The sequence below is a fragment of the Hyperolius riggenbachi genome, chromosome 1, assembly GCF_040937935.1.
Source record: "Hyperolius riggenbachi isolate aHypRig1 chromosome 1, aHypRig1.pri, whole genome shotgun sequence".
Taxonomy (NCBI): Eukaryota; Metazoa; Chordata; class Amphibia; order Anura; family Hyperoliidae; genus Hyperolius; species Hyperolius riggenbachi.
In genome coordinates, this window is record NC_090646.1 from 224,858,856 (window position 1) to 224,882,369 (window position 23,514).

The 23,514-nt window shown below is 41.9% G+C and overlaps 1 protein-coding gene across 2 annotated transcripts in view; it reads left to right on the forward strand.

Annotated features, from left to right (window-relative positions):
* Positions 1-23,514, forward strand: part of EGF (epidermal growth factor) — a 186,233-nt gene that overhangs the window by 154,818 nt on the left and 7,901 nt on the right. For both annotated transcript variants that reach the window (XM_068281466.1, XM_068281477.1), the window contains 4 exons: positions 7,470-7,592; positions 10,037-10,199; positions 15,524-15,685; positions 21,731-21,808. In XM_068281466.1, the coding sequence (XP_068137567.1) occupies positions 7,470-7,592; positions 10,037-10,199; positions 15,524-15,685; positions 21,731-21,782 (500 nt within the window). In that variant the 3' untranslated portion in view covers positions 21,783-21,808. The remainder of the gene's footprint in view (positions 1-7,469; positions 7,593-10,036; positions 10,200-15,523; positions 15,686-21,730; positions 21,809-23,514) is intronic.

Sequence of the window (23,514 nt, forward strand, 5' to 3'; positions counted from 1 at the left end):
CTCATACTTTTATTTTCAGGTATATAGTGTTTTTTCTAACATTGCATCTTTCTATAATATGTGCAGATTACACAACACTCAGCATTCAAAATGAGTCTTTCAGAGCAGTCTATGAAGTAATGACCTCTCCTCTAGCAGAGGAAAAGTAAATAGTCCAGGAACAGTAGAGATAATAAAAGTCAGATAACAGCCCTCTCCAGGACTAACTTAGTCGGAGAGCTTAATGGCTTGTTTGCATAGAGATAACAACTGGAGTTTCTCAACTCTTCCTGTACTGGAAACAATTAGACTGATGTATCTGATCTCAATGTTTTATTTCTTAGCTGTGCTACACATACAAATCATAATATCATCATTTTTTTTCGCTTCAGTGTCTCTTTAAATACCTGTGTATTTGCTCTTGTTTTTGCTCTTACACTTTGTGTAGTGGCTAGTCCACATATGAGACTGAACTGTGGGAGCATCAGATCCTTGTTTGAATTACTGTATTAACCCTCCTGGCGGTCTAATAAATTCCGCCAGGAGGCAGCGCAGCAGTTTTTTTTTTTTTCCTCCTTTAAATCATGTAGCGAGCCCAGGGCTCGCTACATGATAGCTGCTGCTCAGCGGTATCCCCCCGCCCGCCTCGAATGCCTTCGGCGATCACCGATCTGGAAATCCCGTTCAAAGAACAGGATCTCCTGGAGGGCTTCCCCCGTCGCCATGGCGACGGGGCGGGATGACGTTAGCGACGTCAGCGATGTCGTGACGTTATTGGGAGTCCCGATCCACCCCTCACCGCTGCCTGGCACTGATTGGCCAGGCAGCGCACGGGGTCTGGGGGGGCGGCGCGGCGCGACGAATAATGGCGATCGAGCGCGTCGGCGATCGGTGTGCTGACGCACCTAGCAAAGTGCTAGCTGCGTGCAGCAAAAAAAAAAATAAGCAAATCGGCCCAGCAGGGCCTGAGAAAACCTCCTGCGCGGCTTACCCCGAACTACGTTCGGGGTTACCGCCAGGAAGGTTAATTGAAAGGATATACCGGTATGTGCTATTGAAAAAACTGATATATGTGCAATTGGAGAAAGGCTATATGTGCAATAGCGCTGAGATATTACATTGGAATATTTTGACTTGGAACAAGATCAAGAAGCTATCTGTGCAGCACATCTGTGCAGATAGGCACAGACTATTAAACTTTTGTGTATAGAATTTATTGCGTGTCACTATAATTACATATGCCAAGAATTTAAATTTGCAGAATATTCAGAACATATATACAGGTAGTCCCCGACTTACTTCCGTACGCCCGACTTATGAACAACCCGCCGATACGAATAGCATGGATTCTCTGTTTCCATGGGAACAAGTAAAAAAAAAAATTTTTCAAATTGGACTTGTAGTTTTTGAGAAAATCGATTTTAAAAAATTCAAAGAAAAAAATGGCTTTTGAACTTGTATAAACAGGTACAGAGACCAGAGGTGACACAGAGGGGGACACTGGAGGCACAGGGGGGCACAGAGGAGGTACAGGGGACAGAGATGGCACAATGTTCCGACTTAAGAACAGATTCAGGTTAAGAACGAACCTACAGTCCCTATCTCGTTTGTTAACCGGAGACTACCTGTATATATATATATATGCTGTATATATACAGTATATATATAGTGCATCGTGTTTGACTCTCCTATTTGCAGTGAAGCCCTGCTGCAATGTGTGCTGTGGACTCAGCCATAAATCGATCACTAAAGCCTAAGATCTTCAGTGCTTATATCTGCATTTCTCTCTATTTCCTTTGCCAGCTATAACAAAACAGACACTAGTGAAATGGGTCATAGATTTATTGGGAATCATTAATCTGAATACAAAGCTCAGATCAACAATGACCCTGTTAGTAAACTCCTCAGATAACTGATACTGATGAATAATCATGAGCGACGCAGATCTAACACTGGCTGCATGACTTCTACTATATTTTGGTTATTCTTTTTTCTAGTCCATTGTAATTCTTCTAGTGTTGATCATGTATCACCCCTGAGAGATGCGTAATATTCTGGAGCTGGGATTCCAGTTGGCTTTCCTTTGAAAATCATTATGAATAAAGCCTGAGTAATCAGCATATGGACATATTACATTATGCATCTCAGTTTGCAAATCACCCAGCTCAGCACAAATAAAAGTTTATCTAGTGCTTGTTTCAAGCTGCTGATGTAAACCCCCCATCTGTTGCTTGACTGTGGACTGTAAAAGTGCGTACGTACAAAAAGGGCGCCCGGACAAAAAGGGCGCGGGGTGTAAACTCTAAATAATAATTAATCATTAATAGGGTTTATAAAAATAGTGTGCTATATTTCGTTTACAAATAATGTTTAACAAAATTATAAATCATTAAATAATGTTTATGAAATCGGAAATTGTGAAAACGTTAATCTTCCCTGTTTCAAAAGTTAAACTTATAATTACGTTTATTAAAAAAACAATAATATATGTTTAATTGTTATAATTGTATATTATTGTGAATAACCCTCATTTATGGTTTGTTCTTATAATAAAATCTGAAAATATTCTTTATAACGATGATATAAATATAACTACGTTCGTAATAAGTGTTGTAAAAAATTAGTAATTATTACTAAAATTTTACTAAAACTATACCTAAGCCTACTCTTACACAGAACCCTCCCTGTACCTATCCCTAACCCCTAGACCCCCCTGTTGGTGCCTAAACCTAAGACCCCCCTGTTGGTGCATAAACCTAAGACCCCCCTGTTGGTGCCTAAACCTAAGACCCCCCTGTTGGTGCCTAAACCTAAGACCCCCCCTGTTGGTGCCTAAACCTAAGACCCCCCTGTTGGTGCCTAAACCTAAGACCCCCCTGTTGGTGCCTAAAACTAAGACCCCCCCTGTTGGTGCCTAAGTAACCCTCCCTGTACCTACCCCTAACCCCTAGACCCCCCTGTTGGTGCCTAAACCTAAGACCCCCCTGTTGGTGCCTAAACCTAAGACCCCCCTGTTGGTGCCTAAACCTAAGACCCCCCTGTTGGTGCCTAAGTAAGCCTCCCTGTACCTACCCCTAACCCCTAGACCCCCCTGTTGGTGCCTAAACCTAAGACCCCCCTGTTGGTGCCTAAACCTAAGACCCCCCCTGTTCTTGCCTAAGTAACCCTCCCTGTACCTACCCCTAACCCCTAGACCCCCCTGTTGGTGCCTAAACCTAAGACCCCCCTGTTGGTGCCTAAACCTAAGACCCCCCTGGTGGTGCCTAAACTTAAGACCCCCCTTTATTATGTGGATAATAATGTTTTACTAATTGTGGATGCAAAAAATATTTTGCAATTTACGTTACGTACTGATCGCTTTATTTTGTGAATAATAATGTTTTACAAACAGTAAGGGATAAAACTTTAAATAATGTTTTAATTATTTAAATAATATAAATATGTTTAGTATTTTCATAAACGTTATTCGGCACGGGTGCATTTTATAAACGTAAATCACCACAAGCTCAGTTATAAATCATTAAACATCTCCGGGCGCCGTTTGTAAACTTTATTTAGCTCCGGGCGCCGTTTGTAAACTTTATTTAGCTCCGGCGCCCTTTTTTCCTGCTCGGCGCCCATTAACCACTTGCCGACCGCACACTCATAACGTGCGTCGGCAAAGTGGCAGCTGCAGGACCAGCGACGCAGTACTGCGTCGCCAGCTGCAGCCTAATTAATCAGGAAGCAGCCGCTCGTACGAGCGGCTGCTTCCTGTCAAATCACGGCGGGGGGCTCCGTGAATAGCCTGCGGGCCGCCGATGGCGGCTCGCAGGCTAGATGTAAACACAAGCGGAAATAATCCGCTTTGTTTACATTTGTACGGCGCTGCTGCGCAGCAGCGCCGTAAGGCAGATCGGCGATCCCCGGCCAATCAGCGGCCGGGGATCGCCGCCATGTGACAGGAGACAGCCTGTCACTGGCTGCACAGGACGGATAGCGTCCTGTGCAGCAGGATCTCCAGGAGGGGGCCAGGTAGGAGAGGGAGGGGGAGGATTTCGCCGCGGAGGGGGGCTTTGAGGTGCCCCCCCCGCCACCCACAGCAGGCAGGAGAGATCAGACCCCCCCAGCACATCATCCCCATAGGGGGGAAAAAAGGGGGGCAATCTGATCTCCCTGCCTGCACCCTGATCTGTGCTGGGGGCTGCAGAGCCCACCCAGCACAGATCACTCAAACCAGCGCTGGTCCTTAAGGGGGGGTAAAGGGTGGGTCCTCAAGTGGTTAAACGCTATTTATTATGGGCGTGAATGGCGGCACCCTTTTTGTCCACTAGCTGCCTGCGCCCTTTTTTCCCAGCTCCGTACATGATAACCTGATGATAACAGGTATTGCATGTGTCCCCAGTGTTTGTCATGGCAGTACAGTGTTTTGCACCAGTGGCTGCATTGTAGGAATAGCGTAGCGACAGGGCAGGTTGTTGCCTATTATTATTTAGTATTTATATAGCGCTGACATCCTCCACAGTGCTGTACAGAGTATATCATCTTGTCACTTAACTGTCCTTCAGAGCGGCTCACAATGTAGTCCCTACCATAGTTACAGGTATATGTCTATATATGTATCATGTAGTGCATGTATCGTAGTCTAGGACCAATTTTAGGGGGAAGCCAATGAACTTATCTGTATGTTTTTGGGATGTGGGAGGAAACCGGAGCGCACGGAGGAAACCCACATAGAAACGAGAAGAACATACAAATTCTTTGCAGATGTTAACCTGGCTGGGATTCGAACCGGGGACCCATCGCTGTGAGGCGAGAGTGCTATCCACTACACCAGCATGCTGCTTATCTGAAAATTGCACTAAGAAGTTTCATTGCATTCGGACAGCTAAGAGCTTTAATAATGGAAGACATTGCACCTAAGACCTTTAAGGAAGTAGCTCCTGACCACCACCTTAGATGCAGCTCCTCAGATCTATTACTCTAACCTGTTTTATTATTATTATTTTGTATTTATATAGTGCTGACATCTTCCATGGCCCTGTACAGAGTATATTGTCTTGTCACTAAAGTCCCTCAGAGGGACTCACAATCTAATCCCTACCATAGTCATATGTCTATGTATGTATCGTGTAGTGTAGGGTGACCATATTTTGATTTCCAAAAAAGAGGACGAGCACAACAGCATGTGGGCGTGGTCATGGGTGGGGCCAAATATACAAGACCTTTGCAGTGTGATGTCCAACTTCGCGGGCGTGGAGGGCTGTTTTTTTTTTCCAGACCACATGGTGGAGGGCCGGCAGACCACAAAATGCAATCGGACAACCTTGACTGTCAAAATGATAAATGCAGCAACCGTTAGCTCTGAGGAATGAAATGCAACAACAGTTTCCTCCGACACATAACTGCATGAACCGTTACCTCTGGCAGAGGTATCTTTTAGAGCAGAAAGCATGTTCTGAGTTCAGGTCCACTTTAATAAAGGGCATTATGCTGTTGTGTAGTTGTGGATCTTTTAGAGCAGAAAGCATGTTCTGAGTTCAGGTCCACTTTAATAAAGGGCATTATGCTGTTGTGTAGTTGTGGATCTTTTAGAGCAGAAAGCATGTTCTGAGTTCAGGTCCACTTTAATTAATAACGGTTATCATGCTGTTGTCTATCTCTTAGGGCAGAGAGGATGTTCTGAGCTCATCTGGCACTCACCCCTCCATAGACACCCCTTCTCCTGCTCTGCTCCTCTGAGTGTTCCCAGTCCCACCTCCTGTCTCCCTCCACGCTGATTTTCTCTGCCTCCGCCCTCTCTGGGTCCACGCAGGGACGGATCTAGACCAAGTTGCCCGAAGTTGCGCCTGGGGCAAGGTCAGGTTTTGGCGCCTAAACTGCCATTCCCCATCCACATTTTGCCGCCTTTTTAAGAATTCAACAAACTGCGCCTGGGGCAAGAGACCCGCTTGCTCCCCCCTAGATCCGTCCCTCCACGTGCTGCAGAGAGTCTCTGGCAGGCTGCTCCCATGAGTCGACTCATGAGTTAAAGATTACTGGCCTAGATTCTAGGCCAGCAATCTTTGACTCATGAGTCGACTCATGACTCACAGAAGCAGCCAGTGGAGCAGCCTGCCAGAGACTCTCTGGCAGAGACTCATCTCTAGCCCAGAATAGTTCAGCTCACTAAAGAGCCGCACTGAAGTGGCTAATTGCTCGGCTCGCTGGTGTTCGGCTCTCTTCACCCGGACATTTCAAAATCCTGGGAGGACAGCCCGGACAGGTCAGAAAAACCTGTCGGGGCAAAAGAGGACGCCTGGTCAGCCTAGTGTAGTGTAAGTATCGTAGTCTAGGGCCAATTTAGGGCGAGGCTAATTAACTTATCTGTATGTTTTTGGGAATGTAGGAGGAAACCAGAGTGCCCCGAGAAAACCCATGCTATTGATTACGCTACCGTCCTATATCTCTTAGACTGTAAGGCCACTTTGACAGGGTTCTTTCCCCTTATGTGTTATTATTTCTGGGTAACCTGTTACGTCTTTCCACCTTCTTGTATAATGCATCACTGACCTGTCCAGTTGTCGTTTATCTGTAAGCCATTACCTTGTAACTGTACTGTGTATTTTCTATTGTAGAGAACCACGAAAGATAATGGCACTATATAAATCCAAAATAATAGTAATATTTGTCTTGTTGACAGGGCACGGATGAAGTAAATGGGGAATGCATTGTTTTAGGATTTGCTTCTCCTGCAGACATCTTCAGTCAGTATGAGCTCAAGTTGACTTCAAGAGGAACTATAGTAAAAAATAACATAATTAATACAATTGCTTATTGTTTATAATATTCATTTATAGATTATTCAATCAGTGGTTGTCCATTGTAAACTCTTTCTTCATCCTGATTTACATTCTGAAATGTATCACTAGTGGTGACATCTTTAGTCCTGTCATGTGACCTGCGGAATGTTTGTTTCTGAGAGTTCTATGCACAGAGGGAGATTTTGCTGCTTGGCAGTTGGAAAAAGCCATTATTTCCCACAATGCGACAAGGTTCACAGACAGCAAATTGTCAGGACCATGGTCATGACATCACACTGTGGAAGGGGTTTCACCACAATATCAGCCATACAGAACCCCTAATGATCTATTTGACAAAAGGTAAAGATTTCTGGTGGGAAAGAGGGTATCAGCTAGTTATTGGCATGAAGTTCAATACTTGGTTAAAGTTCCTCTTTCAGTTCAGTGTCAGTTTGAGTTCAAGCTGGTCTGTTTGAAGTAGTTTATAAGTCTGTCTGCAGTTTGAATTCAGGTCAACCTCAGGTCAATCCCAAATTCCCATTCTCTAGAATAGATGCAACATGAATTAAAGTCAAACTGACCTTAAACTATAATGAAAACTGATATCAAAAGCTTCAGTGCACTAGGCCTTTCACTCATTCACATGCAGGTAAGGCAGAAGCAGGATTTCATGTTAATATATCGTATCATTTGCTTTCGTCATGTTTACTGGAAGCCTTTGTCTGGCAGATATCGATGAATGTGCCCTCAGCACTCATGGATGTGGAGACAGGTTCCTGTGTACCAATACTCCGGGGAATTACACTTGCACGTGTAATAATGGGATTCCTGGAACTGCAGCTAACTGCACGGGTGAGTTGCTACAGAGAAGCCTGACACTGACAAGTTAAGTGCACACAGGGATCATGCTTATATAAAAGAAGTCTAACAATGGAGCCAAGAAATCACTGCGTATTTCATAAATGTTTCATATGTCTCCTGCTGCTGTTTTGGAATAATCTCCTGAAATCTCTATAATCATACTGTTTCTTAAGTCGCTTCATTTTCCGCTTTTTCTGAATTGTTTTCAATTGGTGTAATTAACATATATGAGATTTAAGTGTTTTAACTATTTACATTGTTGTTTTTTTCCATACCACATAATGATAATTATTACTTATTTTAAATTAGACTTTTGACCTTCCAGGAAATTTAATTCCCCATGTATGTCAGTTAAGAAGTATCTGCATTAATTAATTAATGTTAACATGGTTCTACAATTCTTCTACTTCCCAGTCTTCTTTTAAATGGATTTCCATTTGTAGTACAATTTGTGTGTATACTAAGTGCAGCCATTGTCCTATTAATTATGCATGTGTTTTTATGGACTTCCAGTTACATACGGTATGCAATGTAGTTTAACAGCTCAGAAATGTACATTTGTGTTGAGTGACGTGGTGATTATGGATGGAAGTTAAAAACAGAATTTCCCAGCATTGTAACTTTAACTGTTAGGTTCCTCACGACATCCTGCAAGTTCTTTCTATGGCTCTTGGCACATTGTTGCTCTGATTTGATATCAGACAGGCAGAAATGTGTCTAAGTTGAAAAATGAAGAAAGCGGTTTTTGGCCATGGGTGCCTGTTGCCCATCGGCTACTGCATAGACCACAATACAAATTGCCGCAACGAAGTCCCGAGGACCTGAATTTTGTTGCACAATCGAAACATTCGGCTAATAGACAGCTGGGCCCTCGATTGTGTAGCCGAATGGCAATTTGGCACACACGCTTGGCTAACGTCAAAATATTTGGAGAATTAAACATCAAGTATATCCTTAGTAGTGTTCCACTGCACCTATGGTCACATCAACAAATTACAAAGATATGGCAGTAAAAGAGGCCACTGGAAACCAATTTGAAAAATAATCTTTTTTTCTTTAAAATTTAAATATACACAATAATATTCTTCAATAGTGATAAGCATATCTATCCAATAACAATTACTGCTTAAAATATGTACAATACTGATTTAATTTATGCATGTGCTGTATGTGTATTTATTAGGTATATCACTTATTTCTAGACTGCTGTTATAAATGATTGTGACATGCCTTTTGTTATGCACAATGCTCACAAGTAAAATTGCAATACCATGAAGAAATGCACATAGCCATATGCAAATCACAGTACTGTAGCAGAGTCATATGCAAATGATCAAGTTTTCATACGTATTGGGTCACATGACACTCATTTTTGGTTGAACCCTGGAGATGCGTCACCCAAATTTGTCGATTCGTGCAATTACCATAAGGCCCAGTTCACACTGGCGGAAAAAAACGGTCCATTCGCGGATCCTAAAAGAATGGATCTTAATGGATGCGAACGGATCCAATGATATCCTATGGATCAGTTCTCATTGGTCTGTCAGAACGGATCCGTTCCTTATGATACGCTGAACAGACCGCAAATTTGGTTCTGCAGCAATTTTTTCAGACCGCTGAGCCCAATGGAATAGAAATGGAAGCTGAAGCACTGCATTGGGGGCAATGAGAAAACGGAACGTTTTTTCACACTAGTGGAGAAACGGACCGTTCTAGCCAGCAAAATCCACTTTGGTGATGGGGGCCTGGGAGGGGATATGGGGAAACGGAACAGAAGCAGCTGAATGGCAAATGGAGTTAAAACAGATCAGATCGACAGGTAATCAGATCCATTTTCACAGATCTGTTTGCCACTTAATTGCCAGTGTGAACTGGGTGTAAGTGTTGGGCACGATGTTAGTCTGATGATCAGAGAACATGCCAAAGGAGGAATGGATCAAACAGGCGTAGGCAAAGAACACAGCACGGCAGATACACTAAATAGTACAAAGGGTGGTAGCTGGCTATATTCATTGTCACTTGCCATTGCGAATGGGTTCTCGATGAGCTATTCAAGCTATTCAGCAAATCTGGCAGTCTGTAAGCTCTATCATGCAACTGTATTATCCACTTTTTGGCATGTTCTCTGATGTTCCTGCATCCTATAATTTCATATACATCACTGGATGGTACTCAAGTCATGCCCAACACATTTGGCAATTACATGCATCGACAAATTCGTGTCACGTAGCTTCAGTAATAGGCTCTCAGCAAACACTGTCAAGTGACTCAGTGAGAACTTAATAATTTACATATGACTCTCATTTGCATATGGCTAGATACTTTTCTTCATGGTGGTGCAATTTCACCAGTGTAGTAAAACTCGCTTTGTCTGTTTTAAAAGATTAGAATAGTATTTTTTCCTGCAGCTAATATTTAGGTATTGCATTTTGCAGAGCTGTCTGCGACTGCCAGCACATTCACCAGAAATATAAATAATATAAATAACTCTGTAGCCGGTAAGGGACATGCACAGGAGTGTCCAGAATTTGATGATGAGTACTGCTTTAACGGAGGCATGTGCATCTACTTTCCAGACTTAGAAGAGTACGCATGCATGTAAGTAGCATAAAGAGTTTGTAATGTACATATTACCTGTCTTTCCTTTAACTACTGCCTAAGATAGTTATTACCAACAGGCTTCGGGAAAAAAAAGAACATGCCTTTGTAAATTCCAAGGTTTTGCATATCAGGACATAAAAATCATCTGGTCCTTACCAAGTTCTAAAATAATGAATTACATTTTGTAATTTATCTATTTAAAGGAACATCAGGGAACGTAAAAAAAAAATCAGATTTACTTACCCGGGGCTTCCTCCAGCCCCTGGAAGCCTATGTGCCCCCTTGCTGCAGTACCGCTCCAAGCCGGTCTCCCGGGGTTCCCTCTGTAGCATCCGTGGACGGGAGAGTTCTGCGGAGGGGACCCTGGGAGACTGGCTTGAAGCGGAGCTGCAGCAAGGGGGCACATAAGCTTCCAGGGGTTGGAGGAAGACCCAAGTAAGTAAATCTGATTTTTTTTTAACTTTCCCTGATGTCTCCTTTAACAAAAATTGTTATTAATTTTTCGCTGCTGTTGCTGAGACAACGCTAAAATTCAAATTGCAGAGAGTAAAGTGCTTCAACGTGTAAAGCTTTTTAATAGGACCATCCATCTGCCTGCCATAGAAACATAAAATATTTTACTTTAATGTGTGCACATTTATTCTTCATACAGCTATTTTTCAACTTTTGCAGTTACTGGTTAATAAGTCTGTTGACATATTAAACAGTGCAGGTTCTATAGACTGTAGAACCTATTTGGAATGTGTTAGTAAATTAAGTGCCTTGTGGCTTGTGCAGTAAATATTAGTTGCTGCGCAACATGAACTCCTTTGATTGGATAACTTTTACAGACACATTCTTTAAAATGGCCAGTAGATGGCAGTGTGGCCCTATTAACCAAACAGCAATCTAAATTAAAAGCATAGATGTCCATGGATTTGTCAATATGATACACCAAGGCCTATTGCCTAGGGAGAGTTAGTTTCAGACCTTTATGATTCTAAGAGGAGTGCAAAATTGTACACCTAGAAAAAATCCTATATTAAAAACAAGTATGTATGCAATCAAAATACAAGAAATCAGAAACAGAAATTTCCCAAAGCTCTTTAAGTTTTGTTCTACTAATGCTTTATAGAGTATTTTACAGAATGAACACGGACAATCACATGCTAATTGTGGGTCATATGGCACAAAAGCTATTTATAGGTGTCCAGCATCCATAAACATCAGTTTCGGGCTGACTCAGTTATGACCCAGGCAAGAAATGATTTTATGTCTATGCAGGGTTTTCAGACACCCTCTGGATGACTGGCCTACTGCTAGTCTGTTGATATTATTCACAAGCAAACTACTTAACGAAACACCTCCATTCTCAAGACCTTTAGAGATTTTAAATCTGTCTGCTTCCCTGGTTTTCTGATTACATGGAGTTTGTGAGTGCAAGGGGTTAATATTGATATTATTCTCTATCACTGCTGCATCAAGCTCGTTCACACTTTTAATAGATATGTACAGTCATCTGATACCAGTATGTTTGTTTACAGCCTGATGGTCCTAATAAAAAATTCAGCCAGCACCTGGGTTTTCTTAATTTAAGTTTTAAAAAACACTGGTGAAAGCTACTACTGTATATACTCGCGTATAAGCCTAATTTTTCAGCACAAAAAATGTGCTGAAAAGTTACCCCCTTCGCTTATATGTGAGTCAGTGGACAGAACAGATGGTGGAGCAGGTTTTGTTACTGGCAGAGGAGTGTAAGGATCATGCACTGATAATTCTGCTCTTGCCATCTGGCCCCTGCTGTTTTTGTGCCCCCCATCCCCTGCAACATGGTGCGCAGAGTGTGCTGCTCAAGACTACCTGTGTCCCCCAGTATGTGGAGCAGAGCATGCCAGCAACTTTTCAGTGGTGCAATGATCCGGAATTCTTCCTGTGTGGCACAGGCACCTGAGACTCAGCTGTTTCATCCTTGGGGCACATCTGGCTATGGGGAGGGGGGCTGACATCTACTGTGGGCACATCTGGCTTCTGTGGAGGGGGGTATACTGGGGAGGGGGTTTATACACGAGTCAATCACTTTTTCCTGTTTTTTTTTAAGGAAAAGTGGGCACCTCAGGCTTATACGTGACTATATACGGTAATCCAAATTTGGATGAAATTGGCCTTTGAACCATTTGCTCTAATTTACCACAATGGTAAAAATTCTAATTTTACCCAATGTCAGTCCATGTACCCTTTTAAATGTGGACATATGCCCTATATTGTTATTTAGTTTCACTGATTCTGATAGCTTATAGTTTTCTAATAATAACCAGGCAAATAAAAATGCTTAAAGTGCATGGAACTTGTTTGGTCCGATATTATCTGTGGAATACTAGTTCTTTGCTCTGTTGCAAAGAGGACAATATCATAATATAACTACAACAGATCATAAAGCCGGTTTATAAGTAATACGTGTTAAATATCAAAGGGGCCACAGTAAATTGTACAAAATGACTAGGTGACAGATCATATGGTGGTTTTTTATTTTGAGTGTATAAGTCACAATCTCTGGTCCTTATTCAGTTCACTTTTTCTCCTAAATTTTCTCCTAGGAGATCATTTTACAACTATTTAAAATAACTTTTTTGGGCTCTGCAATTGAAAAAGTACCAAAAAGTATGTAAAAAAATGTAATGTTAAAATTATTTGGAGTATTTTCTTGCTTGCTAGTGGTGTAAAAGGCATTTTATTATTAATTTTGTGTAATGTCCGCATAATTTCAAACGACTTTAGCGGTTAGTAGCCAAGCCCCCATAAATGCTATAGTCCACAAAATTGCCACGTATGTCAAGAGGAATAGTGGGATTTTGAAAATGCAAAAATGGTTTTTACACTGTCATTTTTTCCCGAGTTTAAAAATAAATTTTTCCTTTGCATTTATAAAATTAATTTTCTCAAGCAAAAACTTTTTTTTACTTGTTCCCATGATTCCCCTTAACAAATGTGGCGTTTTGGCAAAGATAGGGAACATAGCTTGCATAGGGGCTTTATTTATTTATTTATTGTATTTATAAAGCGCCAACATATTACGCAGCGCTGGACATTAGTTTAGGTTACAGACAATATTTAGGGGTGGCATACAGCAATATGACAATACAGGAATACAAGAAAGACCAGATCACACACCATATAGTATGAGTACCAGGTAATGCTTAGTCAGTCACTGGATGGGAGCATGGAGATTAGGTGTTATGATCATGTCTGCAGCTTTTACTGCTGGCTGCAGTGGTATTGTAACCCAAGCAGTTCTGATGTCATTACATGCATTTTCTTGCATAGTTTGGTTTGCACTTAAACTAGTTGCTGATTCCATCTGCAGTCGCTCTGAAGTTAATGATTAATATGAAGTTAATGAGTTTAATATGCTTTTGTGTAAACAAACATTGTCTGCTGCAATGGAGGGGCAATCCCTTTCCTGCAGGCTGCATATCATTGTCTGCCTTTTCCTGCTGTCAGCCTGTGATTAATTACCATTCACTTGTGTGGGAATCTGCAGGTCTGCTCCCATTGGATGACCTCAGTATAAAGAACTGCTTCCTGCAATGCTTGATGGGCTACCATAGTCTCAGATTCTGTCTGTTACTCTGCTCGTGCCCCACCTCGTTCCTGGTCCGTGTGGACTGCGCTGACTCCTGCGAAGGGGTCAGCGAGTCCTCCTAGTTCTGCTCTTGTTCTAGAAGTTGTTACTTGCTTGTCTTGTGTCATATATTGGTTCATCGCCAATATATACGCATACTTGCGCATTTTGTTATTTTCCTTGTATTCGTGTTACGTTGATACATCAGTGTCGCTGATATATACGTACACGAACTGTTTATTTCCTGTGTTCAGTTAGTCAGCCTTCCAGCACGTTTTGGTAGTTTGCGCGTATCGTGAGCACCCTTGCTGAGCTAGTATCCTGCTCCTGGTCCTGTTTGTGGATTGCGTTCATCTCTGCGAGGAGATAACGAATCCTTCTGAATCCTGTCCTGTTACCGTTTGTGGATTGCGTTCATCTCTGTGAAGAGATAGCGAATCCTTCTGAGCCCTGTTCCCTGTATTGCTCCAGTGCTTAGTCAGTGTTCCTGCTTATGTCATATATCGGTTCATTGCCAATATATACATATGTTAGTCAGACGTTACAAATAGTTTCATTGATAGCTGTAATTGTAATACGCTAGGAAAACATACTTATTGTATATTTGTCTGTGTTACGTTCATCTATCTTGATCCTGCTATTTCCTGACTATCTTGTCCTGTCTTTGTGAGGCACGCCATCGCTGCAAACGCATTGGCTGCCTCATTCCAGTCTGTCTTATTGTGGACGCTTGCTGTCACTAAGTAGTGGCTAGTTAAGCAAGCATTCATTCTGTCTACCTGTCCTGATTCTCCTCAGTCCTGGTTTATGCGCTCAGCGCTACTTTGCGCTGAGACGTTATTACGAAAGTGTTGTTTGTGGCTGTTCGGATCTGCACCGGCTCTGTGCACCACAATCTCCTATTGGAGTCAGTCCTCTCCTCCACTAAACTGGGGATATCCTGATCCCTTGTGCTGGTGTGTGTACCTCCTTCACGTCAGCTTATGTGTTGCATGCTGATTGTGGAGAATACACCCTCCAAGCTTAACATTAGGCAAGTTAGGTTCACTCAGATGCATAGCATGGGTGCACAGTAATGGAGGTGCATGATCAGGTAGGACACAAAAGGAGGAGGACCCTGCCCAAAGGCTTACAATCTAGAGGGAGAGGTAGGGACATGGAAGGTAGGGGACCAGAGTTCAGCTGTGGGTTTAGAGCACTTGTGAGGGGTAGTAGGCCAGAGTGAAAAGGTGAGTTTTGAGGGCTTTCTTGAAGATGTTGAAGGAGGGGGCTGCCCTAATGGGTGGAGGTAGGGAGTTCCATAGTGTTGGAGCAGCTCTTGAGAAGTCCTGGAGGCGTGCATGGGACTGGGTGATCCGGGGATCGATTAGGCGAAGTTCATTGGAAGAGCGGAGTGAGCGGCTAGGGCTTTGCTATTAACCGCTAAACTCGGCATGAAGTTATGTGAAATTTCACATAATTATGTGACATTACAAATGGATTATGCAAATTCAATGTAATGTTCAAATCGTAATTACATATGGCTGTAATTGCAAAAAATTAAGCAAAATATTGCGTAATCATAATTATCAGATAACGATCACCACTATTCATGATGTTATACATATTGATGAGAGTTCTTTGTAGAGGACAGATTACTATAGGGTTTAATTTGGAAGAGCTATGTGACTAGTAGCCAAGTAACATTTCTGAATATTAACATGCATGGTCTCTTGTGTTTCAGCTGTGTGGCCGGATATTTGGGATATCGATGTCAGCATAATGACCTGCAGTGGTCTGAGCCACGTTCAACTCAGATGAGGATTCGCAGTGTTACCATTGCCGTGTCACTGATTGTCCTGTTCCTCACTCTTGGTCTTGGGTCTTTTGCAATATACCATTACAGGTGACTGAACTGCGCACAGGTCAGATTTTAGACTGTCATTGTCTGCCCTGCACACAAAACAATTTCCTGTCACTGGCAAGCAATTTCAGGCAGTTTTCACAGGCAGCCTTTATTGCAGTATGGCCACTGTTTAGTTGTGAGAAGTCTTTGTTATATTTTGTTTGCATTCCGCTCTTTACTTAAAGAGGAGCTGTTAGGTATAAGGTCTCAGAGAAAATAAACACATATATCAGTAGCTAAAGATTGGCTGTACTTACATTACATATGCATTTCACTGTCCACGTTTGGATTTCACAGAATTTGTATATAGTATATGCAGAGATAGATGCTCCTGACAGCTCATGGCAGGCTCCATGTTTTTCTGTCAAATGTGTCGTCATGTCCTGCCTGCTTCCTGATCACAGATAAGCTGGTACTAAATAACACAGTGTGCAGTGAATATTAATGAGCCATGTGGCTAGGAACAATAGCTGACTCCTGCAGTGTACTCTGCCTGAGATTTATCAGTGCTACGCGATTACAAGCTGCTGTAACGTCTCATTAGCAGCCGAGGGGAGAGCCCCAGAATGCTTTGCAGTATGGTATGCGGCTTGCGTCTTCTTAAGAATAACAGCCTTGCTGATAAGCACACATCAAAGGTAACTGAGATTTTTATCTTCACTAATTGCTTTTGGGCTTCCTTCTAAACTGTTTAACACAGGAGAATAGAGGTTTAAATTAGCTTCTGCAGCCTGACAGTTACTCTTTAAAGACTATGTGCAGGAAGGTCCACCCTTTTCAGTTGGCTCTGCCTTTGTAGACCTGGCTTCTAATAAGGCAGGCAGACACAACCAAATCTATAAATATACTTGGGGGAGACAGTGGGAAGATTGGGGTCCTGGGGTATTTGATTGACTGAAAGTTTTTCACACTGAGGTGATGTGCATGGGGCCTCACGAGACCCCTATGCATATCAGCCAGAGAAAGGGTACCTATCTGATCACTTCAAATGTGGCATGAGTGAATCACACTATAAACACTTGCTCTTATGACTGATACAAAGTGCTTAACACAGGACCTGTGAAAGTATCTGTAGGTCTGTCGTGTTCCTTTCTGGACCAATTTTATAGACTGAGCGTGAACTTAGGCTTTGTTCACACATAAATCTGTACATTTCCGGTCCAGTCCTGTCCTGTCCTGATAGTTTTGCATCAGTTTTTCATTAGTTTTCTATCAGTTTTACCTGACTGGACCGGAAATGTACACATTTTATAAGTGAACAAACCCATAAAAACAGATGCAAAACTGATTCAGAGCTGACAGGACTGGACTGGACCGGAAATGTACAACTTTTACCTATGAACACACCTATAGAAACACATACAAAACTGACAGGGCAGGATTGGACACCCTGTTATGTGTGAACCAAGCCTTAGTGAGCTTGCACTGCTCTTGAAACACATTGCATTACTCAACCAGCACTACAGGCATGCACGGTTACATAAGGTTTATTTTCCTAAGTGCACATCCAGTGTAACAAGTCATATGGCTGTGGAAAGGTTGGTGTTTGGGAGAACAGGACCCACACCCTAGACAGCTGTTTCATGTCTCATAGCCGGGCTTAACGGATATCTAATCACAAGACTATCCTAAAAATTACAGCACTTTTTTTCTGAATAGTCTGCTCTGAAGATCTCTTTAAATTATCCCTGCTAACATTAAATAATGTTACTTTAGGAGCATTTCTATTTACCCCAGTAAGTTCTGATATCATTTTTATATGTATGCATATTTAAATTTCATGTATCCCCTGCAATGCCCTCCTCATCTTATAGGGGCGTATCACTAAAGCATTTGAGATTGTATTGAGGTTTTACTGCATGTCTTTTACATTTAAAATTTACAACCTACAACTACAATTATGATACATGTTGGTGGGGGAAGCAGCGGCAGGTTACTTGCTAACCGTAGATCTCTCCAAGTATTGTGTAGTTTGTACGATGCAATAAAAGAATTGTTCACTTTGCTGTGTAGATAGTCCCTCCATGTGGGGCCTTTTTATATTAGATACAGTTGTGAAGAGTTAAATTATAATTTTGAGGCTGTGTTTTGATTGCTTATTCATTTTAAGTGGAGTGAAAAGAGCATATTTGTACGTCAAGGTTGTATATGACTTGTAAACTCACTTGGTAGATACAAAGCTAGTTAAAGTTCCTTGATATTCACAACCTAAACAAATGTGTTCACAAAAAAACCCTGATCTGAAAGATGGACCCCAGTAACAGAGGGAGGGAAAGCTAGTACTTGGGCCCTCCAGAGCTTTGGGTCCCCCTGGGATTGCAGGAGTTTCTTCCCTATCGGTCCTTTGTTCTCTCGTTTCCTTTCTTCTCTCTCCACCCATGGACCTCCTAACTGTAAAATATGTGTGTTTCCTTCCCCATAGTTCTGGTATTCCCTTATCAAAGAAAAGGGGAAAAAGTTTTCATAACCCTGTTCTCAGCTGATCCATATCATACAGCTGCATACTCAGCAGATGACAGGGAGAAATCAGCCATCACATCAGTCTTTTGTATTCACTGGATTAGCTTTTACTGTCATCTGTTGTCAATCTAGACATTTGGTTCATTATGATGTTCTTAGCATGCCAGAATAAAGGTGACCATGCAGTTGCAGATGGCCACTAAATGTGACAGGGATCTATCCGGTCTGTTCCACACACTACTGACAGATGTTTTATGGATATTTTCGTATGAAACTTATTAAAAATGTAGTGAACCACAGCTTTGCACTGTTCCATCCAGTTCAAAGCTATGGGCCATCGATTTGCCACCACTCTTGATCCGCTGTTGATTTATCGATATCTTCCATGCAGAGAGAACAACCAATTTGAATGATTTACATCTGAAAATTGATCCATCCCACTGCATCGATTTCTAGCAGATGTGATCAAATTGAATGAATCGGCCACATATTGACAAGAAAAAATCAATACGCGGATAACCACCTTAACTTAGTTCTTAAAAATGGATCCACAAATTAATTTTGAATGATTTTTGTACAATCTGAAGCTTACTTGGTACGCATGGTGCAAGATATGGCTAGGTATTAAACGTCAAGAAACGCAAACTCACATTACTGCAATAAGTGGAAATGACAGATTTATTTATCAGAACATGCTCTCTTGAGTATAAACCATTATTGAATGTGTCAATACGATTTTCTTTCCTTCAGTAAAACTGTGGGGCCACTAAAGGACTTCTCTAATTACCCAGTTGACCTAAATAATGTTATGCTTCCACCAGACGTATTCTTATTACATTGCTTCTGAAAAATGGCTTTATGGCTGTGAACAGACAATACTGAAAGCAAATGGTCAGAAATTCCTACTGAGAAAGCTGGCATGTTTTGATTGAATTTTAAAAATATAACAGCATTGTAATCCCCGACTTCCTCCAAAAAGAGGCTGCCATCTGTTTCTGATTTAGCCATCACATCAGAGCTATCTTAGCTATCTTGACTTGGATGTCTGTGTTTGCTGCAGATCTGCCTAACGTTTAACTGAGCCATGAAAACATTACATCTATATCACATGTGAAGACATCTGGTGAGAAGAGCGCTCCAGCCTCACACGCTACTGCATCCCAATACCCATCCAGATTGACATGTTGCTTCACTCGATGACATAATGCATGTAACTTAGCTAGGAAACATATGTGCTCTACAGAGGAATTGACCAGCTTGAATCAAAGATCTTCTATCAAGATGAATTTTCGTCCATCCTTCAGATAGCTGCTTATTTAGTGTAAAACCCTAATAGACTTTTTATTGCTGGCTATGATTTTTTTATATGCTGCATTACCGTTGGTTTGTTATATGCCAATCAATCTTTCTATGACTGGTCTTGCTGGTGTTTCAAAATAGAAGACCGAACAAGGTGATCTTTACCCTATAGCAGCTCCAATGTTGCAAAAGGCCTTGTAGCTGTTTACATTTTCCATTGACATAAGTTTATCATTGCATTCTTAAGCTAGGTACACACACTAGATAAATACATTATGTACAAACATTTGGCAACAAATGACCAACATCTGTTAATGATGTGATGACCCAAACATTTTGTATTTACTGCAATGACAGTCGCAACACTGGCTGTGGAGAGATGAGCTAGCATGCAGCATTGGTAGCAGAAGTACGCACACACAAACCTATGTATACTTGTGAAACCAGTTGATTGAGATCTACAGATATTTGTTTGCATGGTCTTACAAGAACCAGAAAGAATCAGAGTAGAGATAAGAACTGTCGCAACTCATGATAGTCTATCAATCCAACAGCTGCAGCTTTAGGGGGGCTCAGACGTGATGGTGGTGGGCGCAGAAGGTGGGATGACTTGAGGGAAGTTCAAGAGGTTGACAACAAAGGGGAAAAAGAAGTTTCTTTGCCTCGAAGTTCTAGTGGAGTTCCCCTCAGGCTACAGCCTGAGGGGAACTGAACTATACGGATCCCCCCGGAATCAGGATAGATTTTTCATTGTGTCCAAGAATCATCATTGGCTTTTGGTTTTTCATTGAACCATTATCTGACGACCCGGTCATTGGTTGTTTGTTTCCAACAACCTTTATCTAGTATGTGTACAAGGCTTTAGGACCTCTCCAAAGTTCCCTAAGGCATCTGATTTGTGGACATTTGAAGGCAGCGGACATCTGCTGTTGGGCTTAAAGCCAAACACCAGCTGAAGATGTTATCAAACCTTTCAATGGAGTGAGACAGAGTTATTGGATTTTTCTTTTGGAATAACTGGTATTCACAGCTCTCTACTTAGCACAGAGTTGTGACCAAACAATTTTTGAGATTCCACACTAAGTTACATAAGAATGTCTAATGTTGATAGGCTAAGTGAGTTAGGGTTGGGGGATGATAGTGTTAAGTTATATGTTTTTTTAATGAACTGTAACCCAGGATTGCCCTTCATCCCAATCAGTAGCTGATACCCCTTTCCCCATGAGAAATCTTTCCCTTTTTTTCAATAGATCATCAAGGGGGTCTGTGTGGCAGATATTTTGGTGAAACCCCTCCCACAGTGTGATGACATGACCATGGCACAGTTTCCTGTCAACACAATATCAGCTGTACAGATCCCCCCGAAGATCTACTTTGTTATATAAAAGGTAAATATTTCTCATGGGAAACGAGGTATTAGCTACTGATTGGGATGAATTCAATGCTTGGTTACAGTTTCTCTTTAAGTGAAAGACTGAGTTAGGAGTTAGGGTTAGGCATGGGAGATGGGGTTTAAGGTTTGGTGAAAGGTTAGGGAGAGGATATTTGTTAGTATTAGGCCAGGGAGGGCCGAATCGGACTGTACAGATGAGACAGAGGTCTGGGGATTTGGTCAGTATTAAGACCTATGTGTGGTGGAGGGTCAGAGGTACAAGAAGTCATGCGGAAGAGATATGGATATCAGGTTTGCCTTACTTTCTTCAGTGTCTAGATTTACCTAGTATTGAAACACCTGCATGAGAGAAAATGGATGTTTTTCCTTGCTTGCTCTCACAGTGACAAGCGGTGATCTACACCGGAAGCACTCGCGTTACAATCTCTGTCGGCCTTTATTTGACAGATGCAGTATCTACAGAATTCTTTTGATAAGGTCTTAAACCGTATTTCACAGGGCAGACTTTCTCCAAAGCTCTACTTGTTTATTGTAGTGAAACCCACTCAAATGCAAATTTGATGTCTTATCGACCCTCCGTCAAGCAAGGATGTGCCAGAGTCTGGTGCTTATCCAGTCATGTTGTAACTTGTGTGTCAAAGGATTTGTGATGGGTTTTCTGTGTCTTTGCAACTCAAGTGGCTAAAATCTTTTATAACAGTAATCCAAACAGATGAGAAATGTGACACCTAAAGCCATTGGCAGTCCATCTAATTGTTATTGTTAATATATTATTTTTAATGCAAGAAGCAGACACTCTAGAGCCCCAATAGCTTTATAGCTTTATATAATCTATTAAAAATGACTGGAAGAAGTCCTGACTTTTTCTCCTTCTGTTTTGTTTTCACTACAAGGCATCAGAACATGCAAAGCAGAAATGCTGGCGGGCGCCACATGGAGACATAGTAGCAGAGAGCAGAAGCCAGCCTGAGGTACAGTAATTCTTTATTATTAATATGTCCCAGCACAGGATCAAAGGGCAGAGGGGATCCACTTGAGATTACTTGTGGAATAATTCACATCTTCTATACATTAAGTTGTTGCCAGAGTCATCTATTGCTTTGCCCTGACCGCCAGGTCATCTTACTTCATTGTTATCCCTTTAAGTTCACAGCTGCTTGCATGTTCTGCAGCTATGAGCCAGTGTTATTGTTAGCCCCGGCACACAACAGTTGGAGAGCCTAGTCTAAATTAAGGAAATGGCTGAGCGATGACATGTTACATTACTGGGAGTGACTGTCAAATTAATGTAAACCCAGTATTTTTTCAAACATGCAGCTTTCGTCAATTGCATCAGTTTTTACCTCTGATTTTGTGTGTGTCACTTTCGGTTTTGTGATTACTTCTTTCTGTGAGAGATCTTAGATTAGTAATGCTCAGTGATAGTATTACAACAGGCAACATGTACCTTTTAGGGCAGGGGCCAGGAACCTTTTTGGTTGAGAGAGCCATAAACGCCACATATTTTAAAATGTAATTCTGCAAGAGCCATACAATGTGTTTCAAACTGGGACAGTGTGCATGCGCAGCAGAGGGCCTTGTTGCCCTGGTGATGTGTATACAGTTGATTCACCGGGCAGTGGAAGTGTCGGACACGTCTTCAGCTTCTTTTGGGTTTCAGCAACATCAGCAATTTCCCTGAGAGCCAAACAGGAGAAATACCGACTAACAGCTTGTACAGTTAGCTAGCCGACTTGGGGGTTGATTCACTTTGTAGGACGAGATCCCCGGACTTTGGCCCAACAGGCTGCCTGTCGACCTACAAACTCACTGGACCTGACAGGGTCCAGAGTGGAACAAATGGAGCAGCTGTTCGTTTTGGGGTGAACGAGAGTAAGTTAGTAGTGCATGCTACAGCAGTAGCGTGCCTATGTTGAAAATTTTATTTGTGCTGCCACACTAAGCTGCGCTGCTTAAGCAGTGTAGCTTAGTGAATCATCTGCTACTGATTTGTATGTGAGCCAGATGTAGCCATCAAAAGAGCCACATCTGGCTCCCGAGCCATAGGTTCCCTACCCCTGTTTTAGGGTGTACAGTGGTGTGAAAAACTATTTGCCCCCTTCCTGATTTCTTATTATTTTGCATGTTTGTCACACTTAAATGTTTCTGCTCATCAAAAAACTATTAGTCAAAGATAACATAATTGAACACAAAATGCAGTTTTAAATGATGGTTTTTATTATTTAGTGAGAAAAAAAAACTCCAAATCTACATGGCCCTGTGTAAAAAAGTGATTGCCCCCCCTTGTTAAAAAATAACTTAACTGTGGTTTATCACACCTGAGTTCAATTTCTGTAGTCACCCCCAGGCCTGATTACTGCCACACCTGTTTCAATCAAGAAATCACTTAAATAGGAGCTATCTGACACAGAGAAGTAGACCAAAAGCACCTCAAAAGCTAGACATCATGCCAAGATCCAAAGAAATTCAGGAACAAATGAGAACAAAGTACTGTAATTGAGATCTATCAGTCTGGTAAAGGTTATAAAGCCATTTCTAAAGCTTTGGGACTCCAGCGAACCACAGTGAGAGCCATTATCCACAAATGGCAAAAACATGGAACAGTGATGAACCTTCCCAGGAGTGGCTGGCCGACCAAAATTACCCCAAGAGCGCAGAGAAAACTCATCCGAGAGGC